Consider the following 19,118-nt stretch of genomic DNA (forward strand, 5'->3'; position numbering starts at 1 on the left):
TGTTCCGATTGACCAGCCAAAGGACGCGCGGATCCTCAAATTAGCATAAAATTACCGCCCAAGAGCTACTGAGTCCTGTCTCAGCCATTTCCTTGAAATAACCCAATAACAAGTAATGCTAATTCGAAACAATGCAGAAGGTTGACCGGAACCTTATATATAACATACAAGACTCGTGCTCCAGGAAGAAAGAACATGTAAACGAAAAATGAGTTGTTGACTCAAACATGTTGGTTTGCAAATAATAGTTGTTTACAATCAAAATAAGTGTGTACTTTGTTATGATGAAACATAGTATTTAATTATACATAAACAGCACGGTAAGCATACGCTATTCCAGGGCGAGGAATCACGTGACTTCAACGGGGTTTCTCTAATGTGTCACCACGGTTCAAAACCGATGTAAACAAGCAAGAAAATGACAGTTACTTCTAAATAACTTTTTTGAGAGAAAATATAGGAAAATATTTCTTAGCCTATAAAAGCCTATTATATTTTCTGCTTCTACAAGTGTGAAATATTTTGGATTTACTTGTATTTTAACGATGACCAAATCGTTGGCCAAAATTTCGAATCGACGGGATTTTGTAGAACGATGCAACGCTGTGTGCGCCGTGAGTCTTCGTTTTGTATACATTTCGTAGTAATTAGTAATATATAAGAACTCATACATGTGTTAAAATGTTGATTTTACTCATTTCATTCATTAAACGAATTGTTTCTAAAATTCATTTTAGTTCTTTTAATGAATATCGACATTTCAAGAAAGGCTGTTGTTAACGTGAATTTTATATCTGCTGTTGTTATTGTGAATTCTTCTCATAACATGCTTAATTTATTTAATAAGTAGTTTGCACTACTCTCTTAACTTTGACGATAATGCATTCAACATTAAACTTTTTTCCAAATGATATTTCTTTTATGAAATGAATATATATCCATCCATTTGATCGATTTAAAATGTTAAATTTATGTTCTAGGTTGGCCGTTATGGTGGTACGTCCAAATTATCCATTGTCCTTCTGTAGGAGACGGAGTCAACCGTTATTTGTTTCACCAAATGTTGACAAAAGATAGATAAATTCAATTGATGCAGTGATGAGTACATTCAAATGGCAGACAAGATATACTACAGCCAACTCCGTTCCATATCATTCCCCGGTAAAAGAAAGTCAACAGTGAAGAATTGATTGAACTACGTTTTAATGTACAATTAATCATTAAACTATTGAATATTAGAAATAATGAATACACGTTTTGCTGGTTGGGTCCATTGTGTTTGTATGTGACGTGTTTGTATATGACGTCATTATAAACTACTTATTTCTTTTTTCATGATATAAGACAAACCCTTCGAGTGAAATGATTCAAAACGTCGCACTTATAATGTAAAAATTGAACCCTTTTTAGTTATGGACGTAATGGATGCAATAACAATTTCTTTGATATCTGTTTGGATACATAAGTAAAGGCATGTTGTTGTTTACATACATATAATCATTATCCATTGTTGTTTGACATTACTAATTATAGGAATTGTAAATGTGCTGTATTATTTGTTAAAGATTTCAAAATGTGATGATATTAAATATGTTAAAGCTGCTTAATTATTGGATCTACTTATCTGAGGTGGGAGAAAATACATACATAAACAACACTTTTAAATAGACCAAATATAACCAAATTTGTTGAACTTTTACAAATACTAATAAGACTATTCAAAACAAATTAGCAATGTTTATCCACAAAACTTTTTTAATTTAGAGTCCCTGTTGTATTTATAATGATGTTAGATAACTCATTTAAATGATATTTGTAACCACTGTCACCTCACTATGGTTATATTATATTGTATGTGTATTGTGACTATTGTCTATGTGTATTTTTGTTTCGAAAGTACCTTGTTAGTAAAGAAAGTATACGTGTATTAATATATATCGTGACCTACGATCGATTGATAGAAGTGCATTTAATTATATATATTATGAATTCTATTGATGTATGTTCATGAGCCTATGGCCTTTATGCATTTGAATAAACTATGAAACTTATTATCGAGTCTTGTGATTCCACTTAAAGTGTCTGGTTGGTGATATTTTCTTCTATGGCGTTAAAGCTATCAATTTCTCCCTCTCTTTCTCTCTCTCTACTTCTCCCCCCCCCCCCCCCTCCCCAGATAAGTAGATTAACATATTTGGCCACGCTGGACATCCTTATCGTGCTTATAGCTACATAACGTTTTGGTAAAATCTACAAAAGAGCGTTTTCTACGACAATTTTCCCACAAATTTAAAATTTTAGATGTGCAAGAAAAAATATCAATCATGTGCTTCCGGTCCGGATCGAATAATCCGACCCTCGGGCACGCTGCGTGGCCGGTAACTCGGCAAGCCTTTATCGGCTTACGCGCGATCTCTCGGGTCGGATTTTTTTTTATCCGTACCGGAAACGTTGTAACCTTGTTTCCGAATAACACGCTATGCTCGGGTTGGGGATGAACCTTTTTACACGAAATGCCATGCCAGATTCAAATTATCATCTTACGAGAGAAGGTCATTTTCATGGTAGTCAATTTCGTTGTAAGTGGTTCTTATTATTTCCTGATTTCTTATGGATAAAGATATTTTGACCATTTTCGAAGCATGGTATTTAACTGGTGCGTGGGCAGTTTTATGATTAACCTTTAGGAATGGCGAATTTGTTATTTAATCGTATTAATATTTGTCGTTTCTTGGGCGTTGAAGTTCTTAAACTTTGGAACGTTCATGAGACGGGTTTGGCTGAAGTGAATTTTGCCTTCCATTTTTAGTGTATCTGTTACTTCATACATTTACTTTATCCATCTTACACATTTGGTGAAACTGCAGAGGGATACTGAATATTTGGAAGTTTTAAATCGATCAAATTGGTGTAAATTCATACTATGAATAAGAGTTTTAAGTTATATACATTTTCGTCACAAATGAGAGAGCAATACAAACCATAAAATAGAATAAACTGAGCATGTTATGATAAGTTTGTTAGGGTACCGACTTAACATAGTCAGCTTTATCTAGATGAGAAGAAAATTACGTTAACGACAGCGCATATCACATTCACGTTAACAACAGAACTTCATGAAAATTCGATATTTATTGAAAAAAACTAAAATAACATTTAACGAACAATTCGTGTTATGAGAGCAAAACTAACTTATTAACACATGTCTGATTTCTAAACTATTACAAATGACTAAGAAATAAGTACAAAAAAATCACGGCGCACACAGCGTAGCATCGTTCTACAAAATTATGTCGAGTTGAATTTTTGGCCAAGGATTTCATCGTTATAATACAAGCAAATCTAAAATATTTTATACGTGTAGAAGCAGAAAAGATCATGATCTTTTATAGGCTAAGAAATATGTTCCTATCTTTCCTCTAAAAAATATTATTTAGGAATCACTGTCACTTTCATGCTTGTTTATATCGGTTTTGAACCGTGGTGACACATGTGAGAACCCCGTTGAAGTCACGTGATTCCTCACCGTGTATTCGATCCATTAGAAAGTAATTTCAGATTCCAGCACTTGTCATATGAAAACATAATACGATCAATATTTATCGTGATTATGTATATTAAATGATAAGGATAAATTTAAATGTTTACGTATTTGCTTTATGTTCAGGTTTTTGTAATTAAAATTAAACGGTATCAATAGTCTTTTATCTGACTAGTATTAGTAGCTTTATGTCTAATGACTTAGCTAAACATAGGATGATCAGCTTAAAGGGGCTGCACTCCGTATGATGAAATAGCGAAAAAAAAAAAGAAAATTGTCGAAAACTGACATAAACTTGGTATCGATGTGTACAATGCATTGAAACTTACTAACTGAAGTACCACATAGTTTACAATTAGTTAATTTTCGCAGTATTTTCGTATTTTTCCATAAAAAAAGATTGGCTTGTCGATGTTATCACGTGAAATTACCAAGTTAGGTATATAGCTAAAATATTACAACCGTTCAGAGTTTAGTCTTCGTAGCACAGTGGATACAACACTGGACTGTAATTTTGGCGACCCCGGTAGGAACCCGGTATCCGACTCTATTTTTTTTTACATTTTGGTATTTGTTTTACAATTTTGATATAAAAGAGTAAAACACTTTGTTAAATAATTGTTCTGAGATTCGTTACAGAAAAAATCTTTGTTTGGTGCCAGTCTGGTGTATAGTCCCTTAAAGTCAAAAGTACACTAAATTTTATTAACTTAAAATCTAAAATACGAATGAATTGTATGCGATTATATGGGTCAGTTATCAACGTTTAAAAAGACCTGACTTCAAATTGGTTGGTATTCAATATTTGTCTTAATTTAATCTATTTTAATTTCGCTTTTCTAGTTGAAATTTTGCAAGAGTGGTTAAGATTGATGCCTAATGACGCATGCCGTCGACAGGCTTTGATTCATTGATACTAACTGAGGCGGAAAGACTAAACCGAAAGAGGAAGGTGTGGGAAGTAAAGGGAGTTTTTAATGGTAAATCCATGCATACAGTCAAAATATTAAACGTTGTCTTTAACATTTAAATAATTATTTCATTTGGAACAAGACAGCAAATAATTAAGGTAAACACATTAGATGTAAATCGATTTCTATAACTAAATTAATTAATAATTAAATGTTATCGTTTAGAAATTGTTTTTTCGAACAAAATCCAAACAGAAATATTTCTGTTGAAACATTGCCTTTCTTTTTAACAAAATCATCAAAATCAGTAATTTCTTAATTGTTTATAATGCATTATGGTAAAACTGACCCCGTATGTGTATCGGATGATTCTTGCTGCATAGCATATCTAAATCGCATGAAAAATATGAATGAGCCAGTCTCTGAGAACACCTGTAATAATGGTATTTTATAATTGTATTGAAATACAAAATAGAAGGGACCGAAATGAACAGCATTTTAAACAACCATAAATCAGTTAAAATGTGTTTATTGTGAACAAAATCGATAATTTGTTAGAGTGTTTTGTTAGAGAAAGTCTGTGTATACCTAATATGGCAACCGTCTCTGCAAAGTAGATATTACCCCTAAAAACAAGAATCCTTTCATTTGATTAATGTTGATTTCGAACTATAAATAATATATTTAAAGTTTCTGAAACATTTTTTTTTGTAAAATAAGAAACTGTAGAGTCAAAAAAGAGTACATATACACATGTATTATCATGCTAGAACATTGTAATAGTGTGCGGTTTTGTCCATAAATTATCATAAAAATAATATCGTTTAAGAACATACACAAACAACAATAAAATGTCACTATTAATCAATGATTGCATGTCTGAAAATATGATTGGACAGTAAGACCTCTTAAATACATTTACAGTATTTGCTATTTCATTAGGTTGAACCAAAAATGTCAATGATAGTTATACCAATTCGGAAGTGGCTACTCGGTGTAATTGTTGCTTTTTCTTCTCTTTGCTGGACCACACGGCATTGAATCAACGCATGGATATTCAATTTCATGCACACCAGTTAGGCATTTTCCGTAAATTTCCTGATGCTGGAAAATCCAATCTGGCACGTCTCATGCCAGATAAGTCACGCGCTACAACGCGCCCCTTATTATTATTTTGAAAAGTTCATTTCAATTAAGCGAAATTAAATATTTACGTATGCAAGTCTTAAAAAAAAATCGTCACCACGCGATTGATTTTTACAGGCACTAAGCACGCGCCTTCAAGTGAAATGTTTGAAAATACGTACTTATTAGCTCACCTGAGCACAAAGTGCTCAAGGTGAGTTGTGATCGGCCGATGTCCGGCGTCTGTCGTCCGTCGTTCCGCGTCAACAATTGGTTAGTATCATCTTCTCCTAAACTGCTTGGCCAATTTTGATGAAACTTCGTAGGAAAGATCCTTGGTTGGTGCCTTTTCGAAATGTTCAAAAAAATTAATTCCATGCGGAACTCTGGTTGCCAAGGCAATCTAAAGGAAAATGTCAACAATTGGTTATAATCATCTTCTTCTCCTTAACCACTTGGATAATTTTGATGAAACTTCATAGGAATGATCCTTAATTGTACTTTTTCAAAATTGTTCAAAGAAATGAATTCCATGGCAGAAATCTGGTTGCCATTGCAACCTAAAGGAAAGATTACAAAACTTTTTTGGCAAATACTATGAAGACTAGTGCTTAAATATTTGGTGTGTAACATTGTCGATTGGTTATCTACCATGTTTATTCAAATTATGCCCCTGGAGAAAAATTGGCCTCACCCCGTGAGTTACAAGTTCATTATAAATACATTTTGTTAAAATCTGATAGTAATGTAAAGTTTACTCTTGAAGCAAGGGTAGCAAGTCTTGCTATATGCTCTCCCTTTTTGTTGGAGATTCCACTACTTTCTATTTTTAGTAACAAGATTTCAAATTTTATTATGTCTTCAACACAGTCACTTCTGAGGTAATTATTGTTCTTTTTTTTAGGTTCATAGATTCAAATAATTATTATACATTTTATTTTTTAGAAGAAATCTCATTTTTACTTAATAATAAATTTAATTATCAGACTTTTTCATTGAACTTCATGTAGATTAGTGTTCATGCAGATGCTTTAATCTTATCTTCTGTGTAGGTAGTGTTTTTCACTTATTTATATAAAGAAAAAAATAATATTAATATTAGAAAGAATGTGATATCCTAGATGAGCAATTATGATATTTTAATTTAAAGGTGTTGAATATGATCTGAAGTTTGACTTATAGAGCATAAGGCAGTTTATTGATTTTATTGGATGGTGCACTGTTTTTTGTTTGTGTATCTATTCTAAAAGTTCTCTCAGTGTGCACGCAATTTAACTTAGTTTTGTCAGTGTGCAGGCAATTGAACAAAGTCCTGTTACTGTGCAGGCAATTGAAAAAAGTCCTGTCAGTGTGCATGCAACTGAAAAAAGTCCTGTCAGTGTGCAGGTATCTGTACCAAGTGCTGTCAGTGTGCAGTCAATTATCAAGTCTTGATTATCATTGTCGGTGTGGTGCGCAGGCAACTGAACAAAGTCATGTCAGTGTGCAGGTGAGAATCAAATTATGTCAGTGTGCAGTCAATCATCGAGTCCTGTCAGTGTGCAGGCAACTGAACAAAATCCTGTCAGTGTGCAGTCAATAACCAAATCCTGTCAGTGTGCAAGAAACTGTGACAAGTCCTGTCAGTTTGCAGGCATATTTGACAAGTCCTGTCAGTGATTATCCAGGCAACATGTTTGACCAGTATGTTTTAATGCCCCCGAAGGTGGGCATATTAAAATCGCACTGTCCGTCCGTCCGTCCGTCTGTCTGTCCGTCTGTCTGTCTGTCTGTCTGTCTGTCTGTCCGTCCGTCCGTCCCTCCGTGTGTCTGGCTCAATAACTCGTGTCCGACTGTAACTTTCTCTTGTATGGACAGATATTAATATAACTTGCCACATGTGTTTGACATACCAAGACGACGTGTCGTGTGCAATACCCGTGTCCCTAAGGTCAAGGTTACACTTAGTGTTTATTCACAATGGAATGCTGCATATAAGAACATAGAGTATAAGTTGTCATGTCCGGGCTGTAACTTTCTCTTGTATGGACAGATTTTAAAATGGCTTGCCACATGTATTCGACATACCAAGACAACATGTCGTGTTTAAGACCCATGCCCCTACCTCTTAGGTGAAAGATACACTAAGTGTTTAATCATAATGGTATGCTGAATATGAGGACATAAGAGTGTAGGCTGTCAAGTATGGGTGGTATTTTTTATGTTCAGGGGCAATTTAAAATAACTTGCCATATGTATTTGACACGTAAAGGCAAGATCAACTTTTCATGTACTTGTTCATAGGTCAATGTCACATTCGGGGGCATTCGTCACATACTGTGACAGCTCTTGTTCAATATTCTTTGAAACAAAAGCTATATTGATAACAAAGGTTAAACTCTTTTACTCAGGTGAGCGATTTAGGGCCATTATGGCCCTCTTGTTTCCACATATTGTTACTTTTAGGTATGCAAGAAAAAAAAACATTTATCATGTGTTTCCGGTTAGGTTCGAAAAATCCAACCCTTGGGCACGCTGCGTGCTTAGTAATTAGGAAAGCCTCGTAACCGTGTTATGCACGTGCCCTCTTGTCGGATGTTCTCTATTCAGACCGGATACACATGATTAATATTATTTATCAGTCTGTTGCCTATTTTTTTTTATCTTTGTAGGTATAGAAGCTCAATGGTTTGTGATTAATAAATCATGCTGTTCCTATGCCATGTGTTTGTATTGTTTTCGATTTCCTCGCATTATTTGTTCTTCTGTGCGGGATAACGTTACTTTATCGATTACAAATTTGATACATTTAATCAATCTTATTTTACTTACAAGAAACGTGTTGGTTACAAGGAGTTATATATGGAATATTTAAAAATAAATTTAATGGTCTGTATCCTTGATAATGAAGACGGAATTGTCCGAGCTTTTCCGATGAACAGCAAAATTATACATGTAGTCCCGCAAACTTAACACACCTGATATCAAAGGTTTACACTTCCGGTATAATGTATACCTATGTTTAATACCTATAAGTTTCTGATATATCGTGCTTGCGTGTTTCGACCATTGATAATGTTACATTGTGACACACAATTTAGGAAAACCTCTTTTTGTGGCAAATAAATTATTGACGTCATGTTTCACGAAAAATATGTATACGTGATTAAAGACAGCAGCAGAAAAAAACAGATTTTGCAGTAAGACCATAAATAATTTCACATTCATTTTTACTAAATATTTTTCAGTGAAGAAAACAAAATCACTTCCTCGTTCGTGATAAAAAGCGATTTTATAATCATATAAGATTGAATGAAGTTTGTGTTAACACTATTGAAATAAACGTCAAGGTATATGGAAAAGGTTATCGATAATCGAAGATTCAAGTTTGAAAATTAAAAACAAACATTTAATCACGTATCAGGAAGTTTTGAATTTTGCATTGGGCTTAAAATCATGTACGTCGCTTTAGTCATCACATGTCAATTATGTAACGATGTATTTTACATGAAGCGAGCTGTACAGGAAGTTTAATATAGATGATGTTATGTTAGACGGTAAACATTGTTTTGGACAAAAATTATTTCCATTTATAACTTAAGCCGTTGTGTGCAACGGTACCATATAAAACAATCGGCGCCATATGTTAAACGCTGAATCATTTGAATGTCGTAAAAACTGCACAATATGTGAAATATTTGATAAAAGGTCAGCTGTGTGCCATATATAAAAACTATGCATCATATTTGAACCTTTATGTGCAATGCACCAGATGCAAAACGATTCATTATGCTAAATATGAAACTTAAACATTTGGGGTTTGATTTGGGATAATTTGACAAGACGAGATGGAACGCGCAACCACAGAGGCAGCAACAGCAGCAATAGCAGAAGCAACATCATAATCGTTATTATCAGCATCAACACCACCTTCACAACCTCGCATTGTCATCTTTTCATTTTCAAAGTAGGATGTTTTCCTTTCAATAGTTTTTTAACTATTCCCTTGACATATTTTGCCATGAAAACCATTATGGGGAGTTAACTTTAAACGTAAACGTAAGATACTGCTGCCAAGGTTCACAACTTCGTAATGCCATCTATCTGTTATCAATGTTTAATTCAATTTTTTGTTTTGAGTTCTGCACCTGACACAAACTGGTTAAACAATCAGAACAAGACTTTGTTTTCGAAGCACCGCAATGGAACACTAATGTATCCCCGGAAGCATTCCGAACAACTTTTATCTAAAGAGTGAATACAGCTTATGTCATTTAAGAGTGAAATTAGCAAATGTTCAATATTTGATTAAAATCAAGAAGTGGAATAACTTCACAGAAATGAGTCCAAGCGACTTGGGAGTTTTGCAACAATGACAATGAGAGTTATCTTTAACATTGTCATCTGCCAATCGACCAAATAGATTTAATTCCACTACGTAATCAAAGAATAAGACATTATATATTTTTTACACAAATCAATTATCAAGAGCACATAACTTTGATAGAGACGACAAGTTAGAAGTCCTGTGCCAGAAGTTTTCTAATTCTGGTTCGAACAAACATCTTATTAAGAAGCTCAATGTAGAAGGCGAGATAACTCAGGAGTTGGACCAAGAGTTTTAACTATTGCGATCTGCCTAATGTCAGTGTCAAGATTTAATGTCCAACGTTCAATTACTATTCCATCAAGAAGTAAGGGAAAATAATTTCACCGAAGTGAGTCTATTATGTGGTATAATTGTTGTCATAAACCTATGTCCCTTGTTTCATTAAATTCATCTATTTAATGTCATCATATTAATGGACATCTTTCAATGTCCAGATCGCAATTTCTTGAGTGTCCATGAGTAAGAATTGTTGTTACCTATCACTGTTCCAGACTTCAAATAACAAAAAGATGAAGATTAAGTACAAAAAGATGATCGAAGAAGATCGTTTTTTCTAGATGCGACGAGGGTTCTGGTAGATTAAGTACGCTTAAAATCTCCATTTCTGCTTTAACGTAAAACATAAAGATGCACTCTAACTCCCAAATAAGATTTACCACAATTAAAATTGTTTTAATTTTCCAAAAGGGATAAATAAATGTCGAAAAATTCACGGTTACAATATTGTTATCATTAGTTAATATTTTCCCTAAATGTATTTTTTAGTAAGTTGTTTATCAGTCAAAATTGATGTTTGTTATACACGTGTATAACTTGTTTTTAAATAAGAGTGTCACTTTAAAAATCAATACTCTGTGAAAGATACTACAACAATACCCTGCCATCGACATGCATTATAAATCCGTTTTATTATATCTAATTCCTGTGAATTCCAAATCTGAAGCGCGCGCAAGGAATTGTATGTACACTACATCAAAAGGGACTAGGCCGAACGAACGATGTCGCCGACGGATTGCGTCACTTTTCTTAATACCAAACACATCTGTTAAGTTCTATTATAATGCTGCCATGGATTTTTGTGATATGATTTGCACAAGATCGGGTCTACAAACAGACGGACATTTGTACGAACAAGCTGAGTCCAGTATACGGCCCATCCTTCCGAGTGTAACCGAGAAAATACCGATTTTTTTAAAGTGTATATATGGTGCGGAATCTTTGAACATATGGCGCATGGCGCAAAAATCGCCTATGGTGCAGATAGTTTACATATGGTACAGAGCAAATTTATATATATATGATGCAGTTTTTTATATTAAAATGGTGCAGCGTTATATGGTGCCCAAGAAAAATGGTACTGTATCAATATGCTAAATTGTGTATTTATTGATTTATTAAGCATATGATACTGTCACTCAAAAAGCTTTTAATCTAAATATCCACAGTAGTCAGCCTGGTTTAAGGTTTTAAATAGTAAAAGGCTTATAGGTGTGTGCAGATAGTGTTGCTCTTTAACCGACAAATAATTTCATTTAAAGCATTCCAACCACGGTGAAAACCCCTAATCGGAATACTTAATACATCTTTTATACTAATTTTAAAAGATGGCAGCATTAATGGGACGGACTGAAGTTGGCGTGAAGAAGTTTGGGGGGACGGTGACAATCCCTGATGACCCTAAAGCGCGCCTCATGTACTATCTCGACTGTGTCTGTGTCATTCTCGACATGAGTGCTACAGCAAACCTAGCCAAGTTAAGGTAAGCCATCGTAGAATACCCAGACGTATTTAGTCGGTGATTAAGATGATAAGATTGATCGAGTAAATGACGATACTGAGTTATCAGTTTGAATAATACATATTTAAACTTGGTCTTATAGCAATGGATTTGATAAAGACCAAGATGATGGCGTTTTTTTTTCTTATTAGGAACTATAAACAATATAACATGTTGACGGAGGCGGAGACGGACGCCCTTGTGTCTCTTTGCTTTCTCCTCTCACCTGACGAGCTTAACGACAAGGTCATGATTCTGGTACGTACCTTGTGTATGGTATTAATGATTATCAAACACGAGCCTATATGAAGCATTCAATTCCACCTTAAGTATACTTTCTTCTTTGGATTTATGCATGTGTCCATATAAAAGGATTTTCGGTTTATTTATTTGATAAGATTATCCTTTTGCGTTTTATCTTAATTAAGGATTGTTGGGATAAGAGTGAGGTTTGTGCACATAAACTGGTTTAAACCCCCAGTAAATTTACATTTTACTGACAGTTCCAAGGCGGTACCTAACAATTCTTGATAAACATACCAATTATTTATATATATATATATATAGTATTTATGCACAGTGCTGTTTGTAGAGTTTTGTACTGTTCTATGTTTCCTGTTTTTGATTTTGTGTTCAATGTCTTTGGCGTTTGCCCATTGCCACTAAACCGGGTTTATGTTTAAACTTTTTGCTACTGAGCATGTTTCTGTAGCTTTTTGCATAATAATTGTTGGTAGACGATCGTGTATACCAGGTATACGTTAATTACTGTGAAATCAAAGAGGGGGAAAGTCAGATTAAAGGAATGCGTAATTCGTGTTATAAAATGTGTTGTGTACTTTAGGACGATGCCATGTGTGGGGACAGTCCGAACGCCTTTTACGAGATCAGTGCGGTCCGCCACAACCTGTTGGTGACAAACAGTATCCTTATAGGTGGACAACAGCGCGCAGTCTCCAAAATCATGGTATACAAACGTCAATGGGTTTTGAACTACTGGATAACACCGATGGAAGCGTTCGCAGGTCGCCTAGCGAGGATTGCGACCGGTGGAGCGGCACCTCAGCAATGGCCGGCCATTACGTACAACCAACCAGCCACCGGACAGCAGCGTAGATCGGACACCGGCAACGACTGCTGCTGTACTATTCTTTAGTCCGAATTCATTATTATGTATGCGTTTTAAAGTGACACTCTTATTTAAAATCAATACAAACACATGTATACCAAACATCAATTTTGACTGATATACCTTTATCTACTTTCTAAATAATGCATTAAATGAAAATATGAATTACTGACAGAGGTGTAGAAATGTTTTGAAGTAGCAGGGAAGATCCCAAAAGTAGGTGTGTGTGTGGGGGGGGGGGGTAGTCTGGGTGTCCTTCCCCAGTTAGGGTCAAGGGGCCAATGCCCCTTGTGGGATTGAATTTAAGCCCTTTTTAACCAAAATTTCTAGTGTTGAACTGTTCCGGTGCATGTTTATTTTGTAACAAGGAAACAGGGAAACTTCTGTACTTGAATATGATACTGAATCTGAGAACTACCCCACTGATCTGAGTTTTATCAAAGGTACATGTAAAATTCATCAAAATAATGGATTATTTTTAGCAGTGACATCACCGCAAGCTTGTTTCATTTTGTTAAACATCCGGATAACACGCGTATACAAAAAGGAATGTTGCGTAAATGGTAATAGGACAAACAGAAGGCCAGACACGCTCATGTTGCAAACTTACTACGCTTTTTGGTGTCTGGAAAAAAATATTCTTTTTTTTCACCCTCCATTGCTTCGCTAATCATAAACTTCAAAACATCCCCATGGGGGATGCGACTAATGAGGTCATGTATCGAGCCAATGTTATTGTATTCGGAACGCTGGGAAACCCAAACCTAGAACTTGAAAACATCCCAGAGGGGGATGCGACTAATGACGTCACGAATCGAGCTAATGCTGCATTGTAGTCCGAACGCGTGGAAACTAAAATAAACAATACCATCAATCAGGGTTTTAAACTTATGTAAACATAAAAACATGACAAAAAATAACAGATTTTATTTTTGATGATGCGGGATAAATAGCCGGGTGAAGATGCTAAAGTAACTGGGTTATTTTACCGGCTTCCGGCCCATTTCTACACCCCTGTACTGATAACAATATTGTAACCATGTATTTAATAGCAGAAAGCGCAAGTGAATGATAAAAGATATACTGTTGTCAACTATAGTCTCATAAGGTAGAAATACCGTGGTTTATGCTAATTTCTTTCAAATTTAACTCGATATCCTACATAAGAACCATTGTTTTCGACATTTATTCATCCTTTTATGAACTTTAAAACAATATAATAAATTTGGGTTAATCTTATTTAATCTTATTTTGGAGTGAGAGTGCTGTTTTTAGCTCACGTTATCCGTAGGCCAACGGTGAGCTATTTGGATCGATGAATGTCCGTCATCTGTCAACACTAAGTTTTTGTCACATGTTTGCCTCTATTGTCACGAAACTTGGTCAGGATGTTTGTACCAGTAATAATTCGGACGAGTTCGAATATGGGTCATCTGGGATGAACAACAAGGTCAAAAAGGTCAACACTTTAGAGGCCACTTTTTCAGTCCAAATATCCTGGAAATTTGTCAGAAAGGTAGTTTCGTTGATTTCTAGCTCATGTCTGAATATGGGTTTTCTGGGGTCAACAACTAGTCCAAAAAGCCCAAATATGGAAAAACCTTGGTAACACTTTAAGCCTAAATATCCTGGATTTTTTTCTGAAAGGTTGTTTCGATCTTTTCTATTTCAAATTCGAATATGGGTCGTCTGGGGTAAAAAAACTAGGTCACAGAGCCCAAATAATTAAAAACCTTGTTAACACTCCAGAGGTAACATTTTTATTTCAAATATTCTGGAAATTTGTCAGAAAGGTTATTTCGTTGATTTCTAGCTCAAGATCGAATATGGGTCATCTGGGGTCAACAACTAGGTCACAGAACCCAAATATGGGAAAGCCTTGTTAGCACTCTTGAGGTAATATTTTCAGTCCAAATATCCTGGAAATTTGTCAGAAAGGTTGTTTTGATAAATTCTAGGTCAAGTTCGACTATTGATCATCTGGGGTCAAACACTAGGTCACTAACAGGTGGGTGTCCCAGGGCCATCATTGCCCTATTGTTGTTTAAACAAAATGCCAGTTCGTTTTTACATATACGAGCCAACGATCAATATACGAAACTTATACTTAGGAATCAGATTAAAGTAGAATTGAAAATTGTAACCCGTAACAAGTATTAATTAATGCCACGTTCGATTTAGGTCGACATAAAATGATGTGTTAACGTTGACATAATTTATTAATTTGTTATTAAACATGTTAACAGGACAAAGATGGACTATGGGGAACATGGTTTGAATGAATCCTCTGACATTTCATCAATTAAATTAAAAGAAATGCCAGTCTTTTCTTAATAAGAATGTGATGAATGTTTTCAAAAAAAAACAAAAACAGTGTACTCGAGGATCATCAAATAATAGCTGTGGGCATGCAGAAAGAAAGGACTAACGAGTTCAAATTTTGGTAAAATGATGTGAATGTCAATCAATAATTATAACAGTTAGGCCACGTTTTTTTTATTTTTTGGTTTACGAGAAATTTTTGAAAAAGTACTCACCGGCAGGTCGAAAAAAAACAAAAAAACTTTAAAGACTTAAGCATACCACTTTTCGAATCTTTAGAAAAACTGATTTTTTCACATTTTGATCATTTATAATATATGTACATATATAAACATTGTATAAATGTAATGTTTAAGGTACTCAATAAAATTAAACAAGTACTGTAAGCTTGCTGTTACATGTGTTTATCATTTAAGGGGTTTTGAAAACGAATATAAACAGAAAACACATTTTATTGCAATATGATACAGGTAAGTAGCACTGTGTCTCGATTCACAAGTTTATATATTAAAATTCAGTTTCCAACATCATGTGTAGAATGTTTATCTGTTGTTGTTTTTTAATTTCAAACTGTTCTTGTCGCAGGTTTTTTCCCTTGCTCCAAACATCCCTGGCAGATCGGCCTCACAATGCTGTACTGTTTGAGCAATGACAATATCGGTTCATCCTCGGCCCCTAATATGTCTGTGTCTCCGCAGAAGAAACAGATCTTCTGGAACTTCTTGGTCACAGCTGGAAGACAAATAATTTTTATTTGTACTGTATTTCTTTGTACAATTTTGACACCAAACATGCAATTTAATGCTATTTGGTATTAAACTGTAGAATTATAAGTACCCTGTTCAAATTATTTTTATACATTTTTATACTTTATAGTATCAAATTACATATTCACTGTCAAAATCACAGATGTTCATCAACGCATCCCAAAATCTATTAGAACCTGGATCGGTGTGGATGACTCCATTAACGTCTGGGATGAGTCGGCAGACACAGATGCAGCAATACTCTTAATCTGTGTATAAATATAAATAGATAGGAATAATCTCCTTTGAAACATATTGAACGGAGATATAAAACTCTAAACCTTGAAGCATTTATATGATTCCCAAGTAGTCTTCCAAATAAGCAAAAGTTTACTGCCGTTGGTTTGTGGTTTTGGTTCGGGCCTATGAAAAATTAAATTTAAACACGAAGTCAGGTCAATGTGGTACTTGGGTCATTTTCTATTAATATATACTATATGAGCATTCGGAATGGTTTCAAAATCCTTATTTATAATACTGCACCAACAACAATAAGTCAGATTTAATATGGTCATAAAATCATTATGACACACACTACTTTTAAAAACAAGCACTGTTTTCTAATAGGTCTATGATAATAAGTCACTGTCGCTTGTCATATCTCCATAATTTCTTTAATATAAACAAATAATTCAGACAATTGTGACTGCCCCCCCCCCCCTCAGTGCTTTGATTTTGAAAAGTAAAGGTAATATCACAGGTCAGGAAATCCGTATGGAAAATACTAATGCTCGATTCACATTATTAAAATAGGTTATACATCTACAGAAACAAAGGTTTGCAGAAAAATATGTTGATGAAAAAAGTTGAAATTCGGGTCGCGAAAATATATGACAGAAATGAAATGCGACAAGTTTACCTACCAGAACATTTTCTGTGGGAAGGTACTGTGATATTACAGTTCCAATATCTTCTTGTGCCGTTGTTTTACTTTTAATAAACTTTTGGCATAGTATTTTGTTGTTCATTTCGAACTTAGCGTGGAAGAATATATTCGACATGACGCCGCGATACGTTTCGTACCAACTCTATTTCGTACCCGAATTTAATTTTTTTAACTCGCAGCACGTCGGATCGGCAAAAAAAATCACAAAAATCATTTTTATTTTTTTTCAGTTTTGTCAAAATTTAGGGTCGCCGGTCTTGTAAACCGAAAAATCAAAAAAAACGTGGCCTTATATATTAACAAGGATGCTTTACTTCAATTTCAAAGGGAATATGTTCACTTTAAGAGGCTTGAGCAAAGAGGAAAACGCAAGAATATTACAAAATAATTTGAAAAAATAATCCAAGGATGTTGTGAAATAAATAGAACTGGCGTGATTAATAATAGATAAAATTCATATGAGTCAGCATGATGTGATAGAATTGTCGTTGGTTAAAAGTGGGCGTAAGGGAACAACAGAAATCAAGACGATATCATGCATCAAAATGAGAATACTCGTTTTGTTTACATTCCATTAATGAGATCACAAAATCAAAAATAGAATTTTCAAGTTCAAGGAATGCTTAATATCCAAGAATTGAAATGGTGTGATTTTGTTGGTAGGCGAGTAAACCCTATACGAGTAAAGATTAAATAAGGCCAACAATTTTTTTTATTATTTGGTTTACGGGACACTTTCCAAAAGAAATAAGTCGGGGTGATGGGAATAAAATAAAAGTCAAAATTTTCGCCAGTCGACCAAAAAAATATGAGTTAGGATAGAACATATTTTTATTTATTTATTACAACTGTTGTATATTGTCTTTTTGCACCTTGATTATACCTTCGAACTGAAATTACACTATTCTGAACTGAAAATAAGGTGATTTAAGTCGTTTTATGCTCTTTTTTATATTTAAATATGTAAAACAAATGCATCTACATATTTTATTTTTCATAAATGAAAATTATTTGTTGGATAAGTCTGTTGTTTTCATATCATGTGCTCTGTTTTACATGTCTCTTTGTAATTCACTATACCGATAATGAATGTCACAGTTTGCGCGTGTTTTAAATGTTTATTAGTAAATATATCTATTCTTATTGTTTCCAATTAAAACATTCAAGTTTATACGCACCACTCGATAATAATTAATGTATTTCTTTACACTTGTGCTTGTGACACTTATTAAAATACATAATTCAGAGCCTCAAGCAAATTACTACTACAAGAACCAAACAAATTTATTTCACATTGATGATCATCATATTGCAGCTTTCCATACACAAGTATATAATGTCTCTATTAGAACAAGAAAATATTACAGTTTTCTAAACATGACATTAAAACTAGAAAACATTAAGGCATTTAAATCAGGACATAATAATGTTTCTATTAAAACTAGAACACATTAAGGCATTTAAAACATGACAATATAATTAGAAAACAACTTTCAAACATAAAAACAAAATGTCACTATTAGAAATAAAAATAAAATACATTCTATAACACAAACTTAACAATGTCACTGCTTTGAGTAAAATTAATTGTTGCACCTATACACACATCAGTTTTCATTGTCTGTATTCAGACTACAAAACATTTTTTGTGGTGATATGAATTGTAATTTTCTGCAGTCTTTTATTGTTTTCTTAGCACCTCTGGTCTTGATAGGTTTTGTTTCCCTGCATGTTGAGCTTATCGGACAAAACATGTTAAAGTGTTTCTTTAAATCTCGCACTTCATCAGTGTCAAGAACATCAATGTCCCCACAGTAGAAGCAGATATCGTCAAAAATCATTGTTTGCCCTGAAAAAGCAGACATTTTCATTTGTAGCCTTCAGTAACTTGGTTCGTTATACAGGCTCGAACAAAGCACTTATAGAGTAAACTAAGTTTACAGTCATATTGAATGACCAGGCTGCCATAATAAGATGCTTTGGCAACAATCATTTTTTTATAATTCATAAGAATAAATTTGGCGCTGAGTGAGGCTTGTATTCAAGTAGATGATTTTCAGGCCAGAAAAGTTGAAAGTCCAACCTGCATTATAAGATACCTCTATTAAGTACTGCATGACAAGGCTTGCTTGACAATGATTTGGTACTTGTAAGCATGGAAGAGCGGATCCCCGTATATGTAAAGAAGCTCTTCCTCAACTCTGGTGACCGACTGAGCCTCAGATGATGTCAATTTTGCTGGGCCATACACA

At 34.2% G+C, this 19,118-nt stretch overlaps 1 protein-coding gene across 2 annotated transcripts; it reads left to right on the forward strand.

The window, feature by feature from the left end:
* Window positions 1-4,468: 4,468 nt before the first annotated feature.
* LOC128234104 (uncharacterized) lies at window positions 4,469-14,091 on the forward strand. Of its 2 annotated transcripts, none has more exons than XM_052948113.1 (4): window positions 4,469-4,521; window positions 11,551-11,705; window positions 11,876-11,981; window positions 12,568-14,091. In XM_052948113.1, exons 1-4 carry the CDS (start codon window positions 4,519-4,521, stop codon window positions 12,877-12,879), a joined length of 576 nt encoding a protein of 191 aa, XP_052804073.1. In that variant the 5' UTR covers window positions 4,469-4,518; the 3' UTR covers window positions 12,880-14,091. The 2 variants fall into 2 exon arrangements, with proteins under 2 accessions (XP_052804073.1, XP_052804074.1); XM_052948114.1 differs by having other exon boundaries at window positions 4,470-4,610.
* Window positions 14,092-19,118: the final 5,027 nt, after the last annotated feature.

The sequence above is a fragment of the Mya arenaria genome, chromosome 5, assembly GCF_026914265.1.
Source record: "Mya arenaria isolate MELC-2E11 chromosome 5, ASM2691426v1".
Classification (NCBI taxonomy): Eukaryota; Metazoa; Mollusca; class Bivalvia; order Myida; family Myidae; genus Mya; species Mya arenaria.

Bases quoted from the DNA above. Each gene is read 5' to 3' on its own strand.
- LOC128234104 (XM_052948113.1), top strand. The intron at 11,706-11,875 runs GTAAGCCATCGT...TTTTCTTATTAG, and splicing joins GCAAACCTAGCCAAGTTAAG to GAACTATAAACAATATAACA. The intron at 11,982-12,567 runs GTACGTACCTTG...TGTGTACTTTAG, and splicing joins ACGACAAGGTCATGATTCTG to GACGATGCCATGTGTGGGGA.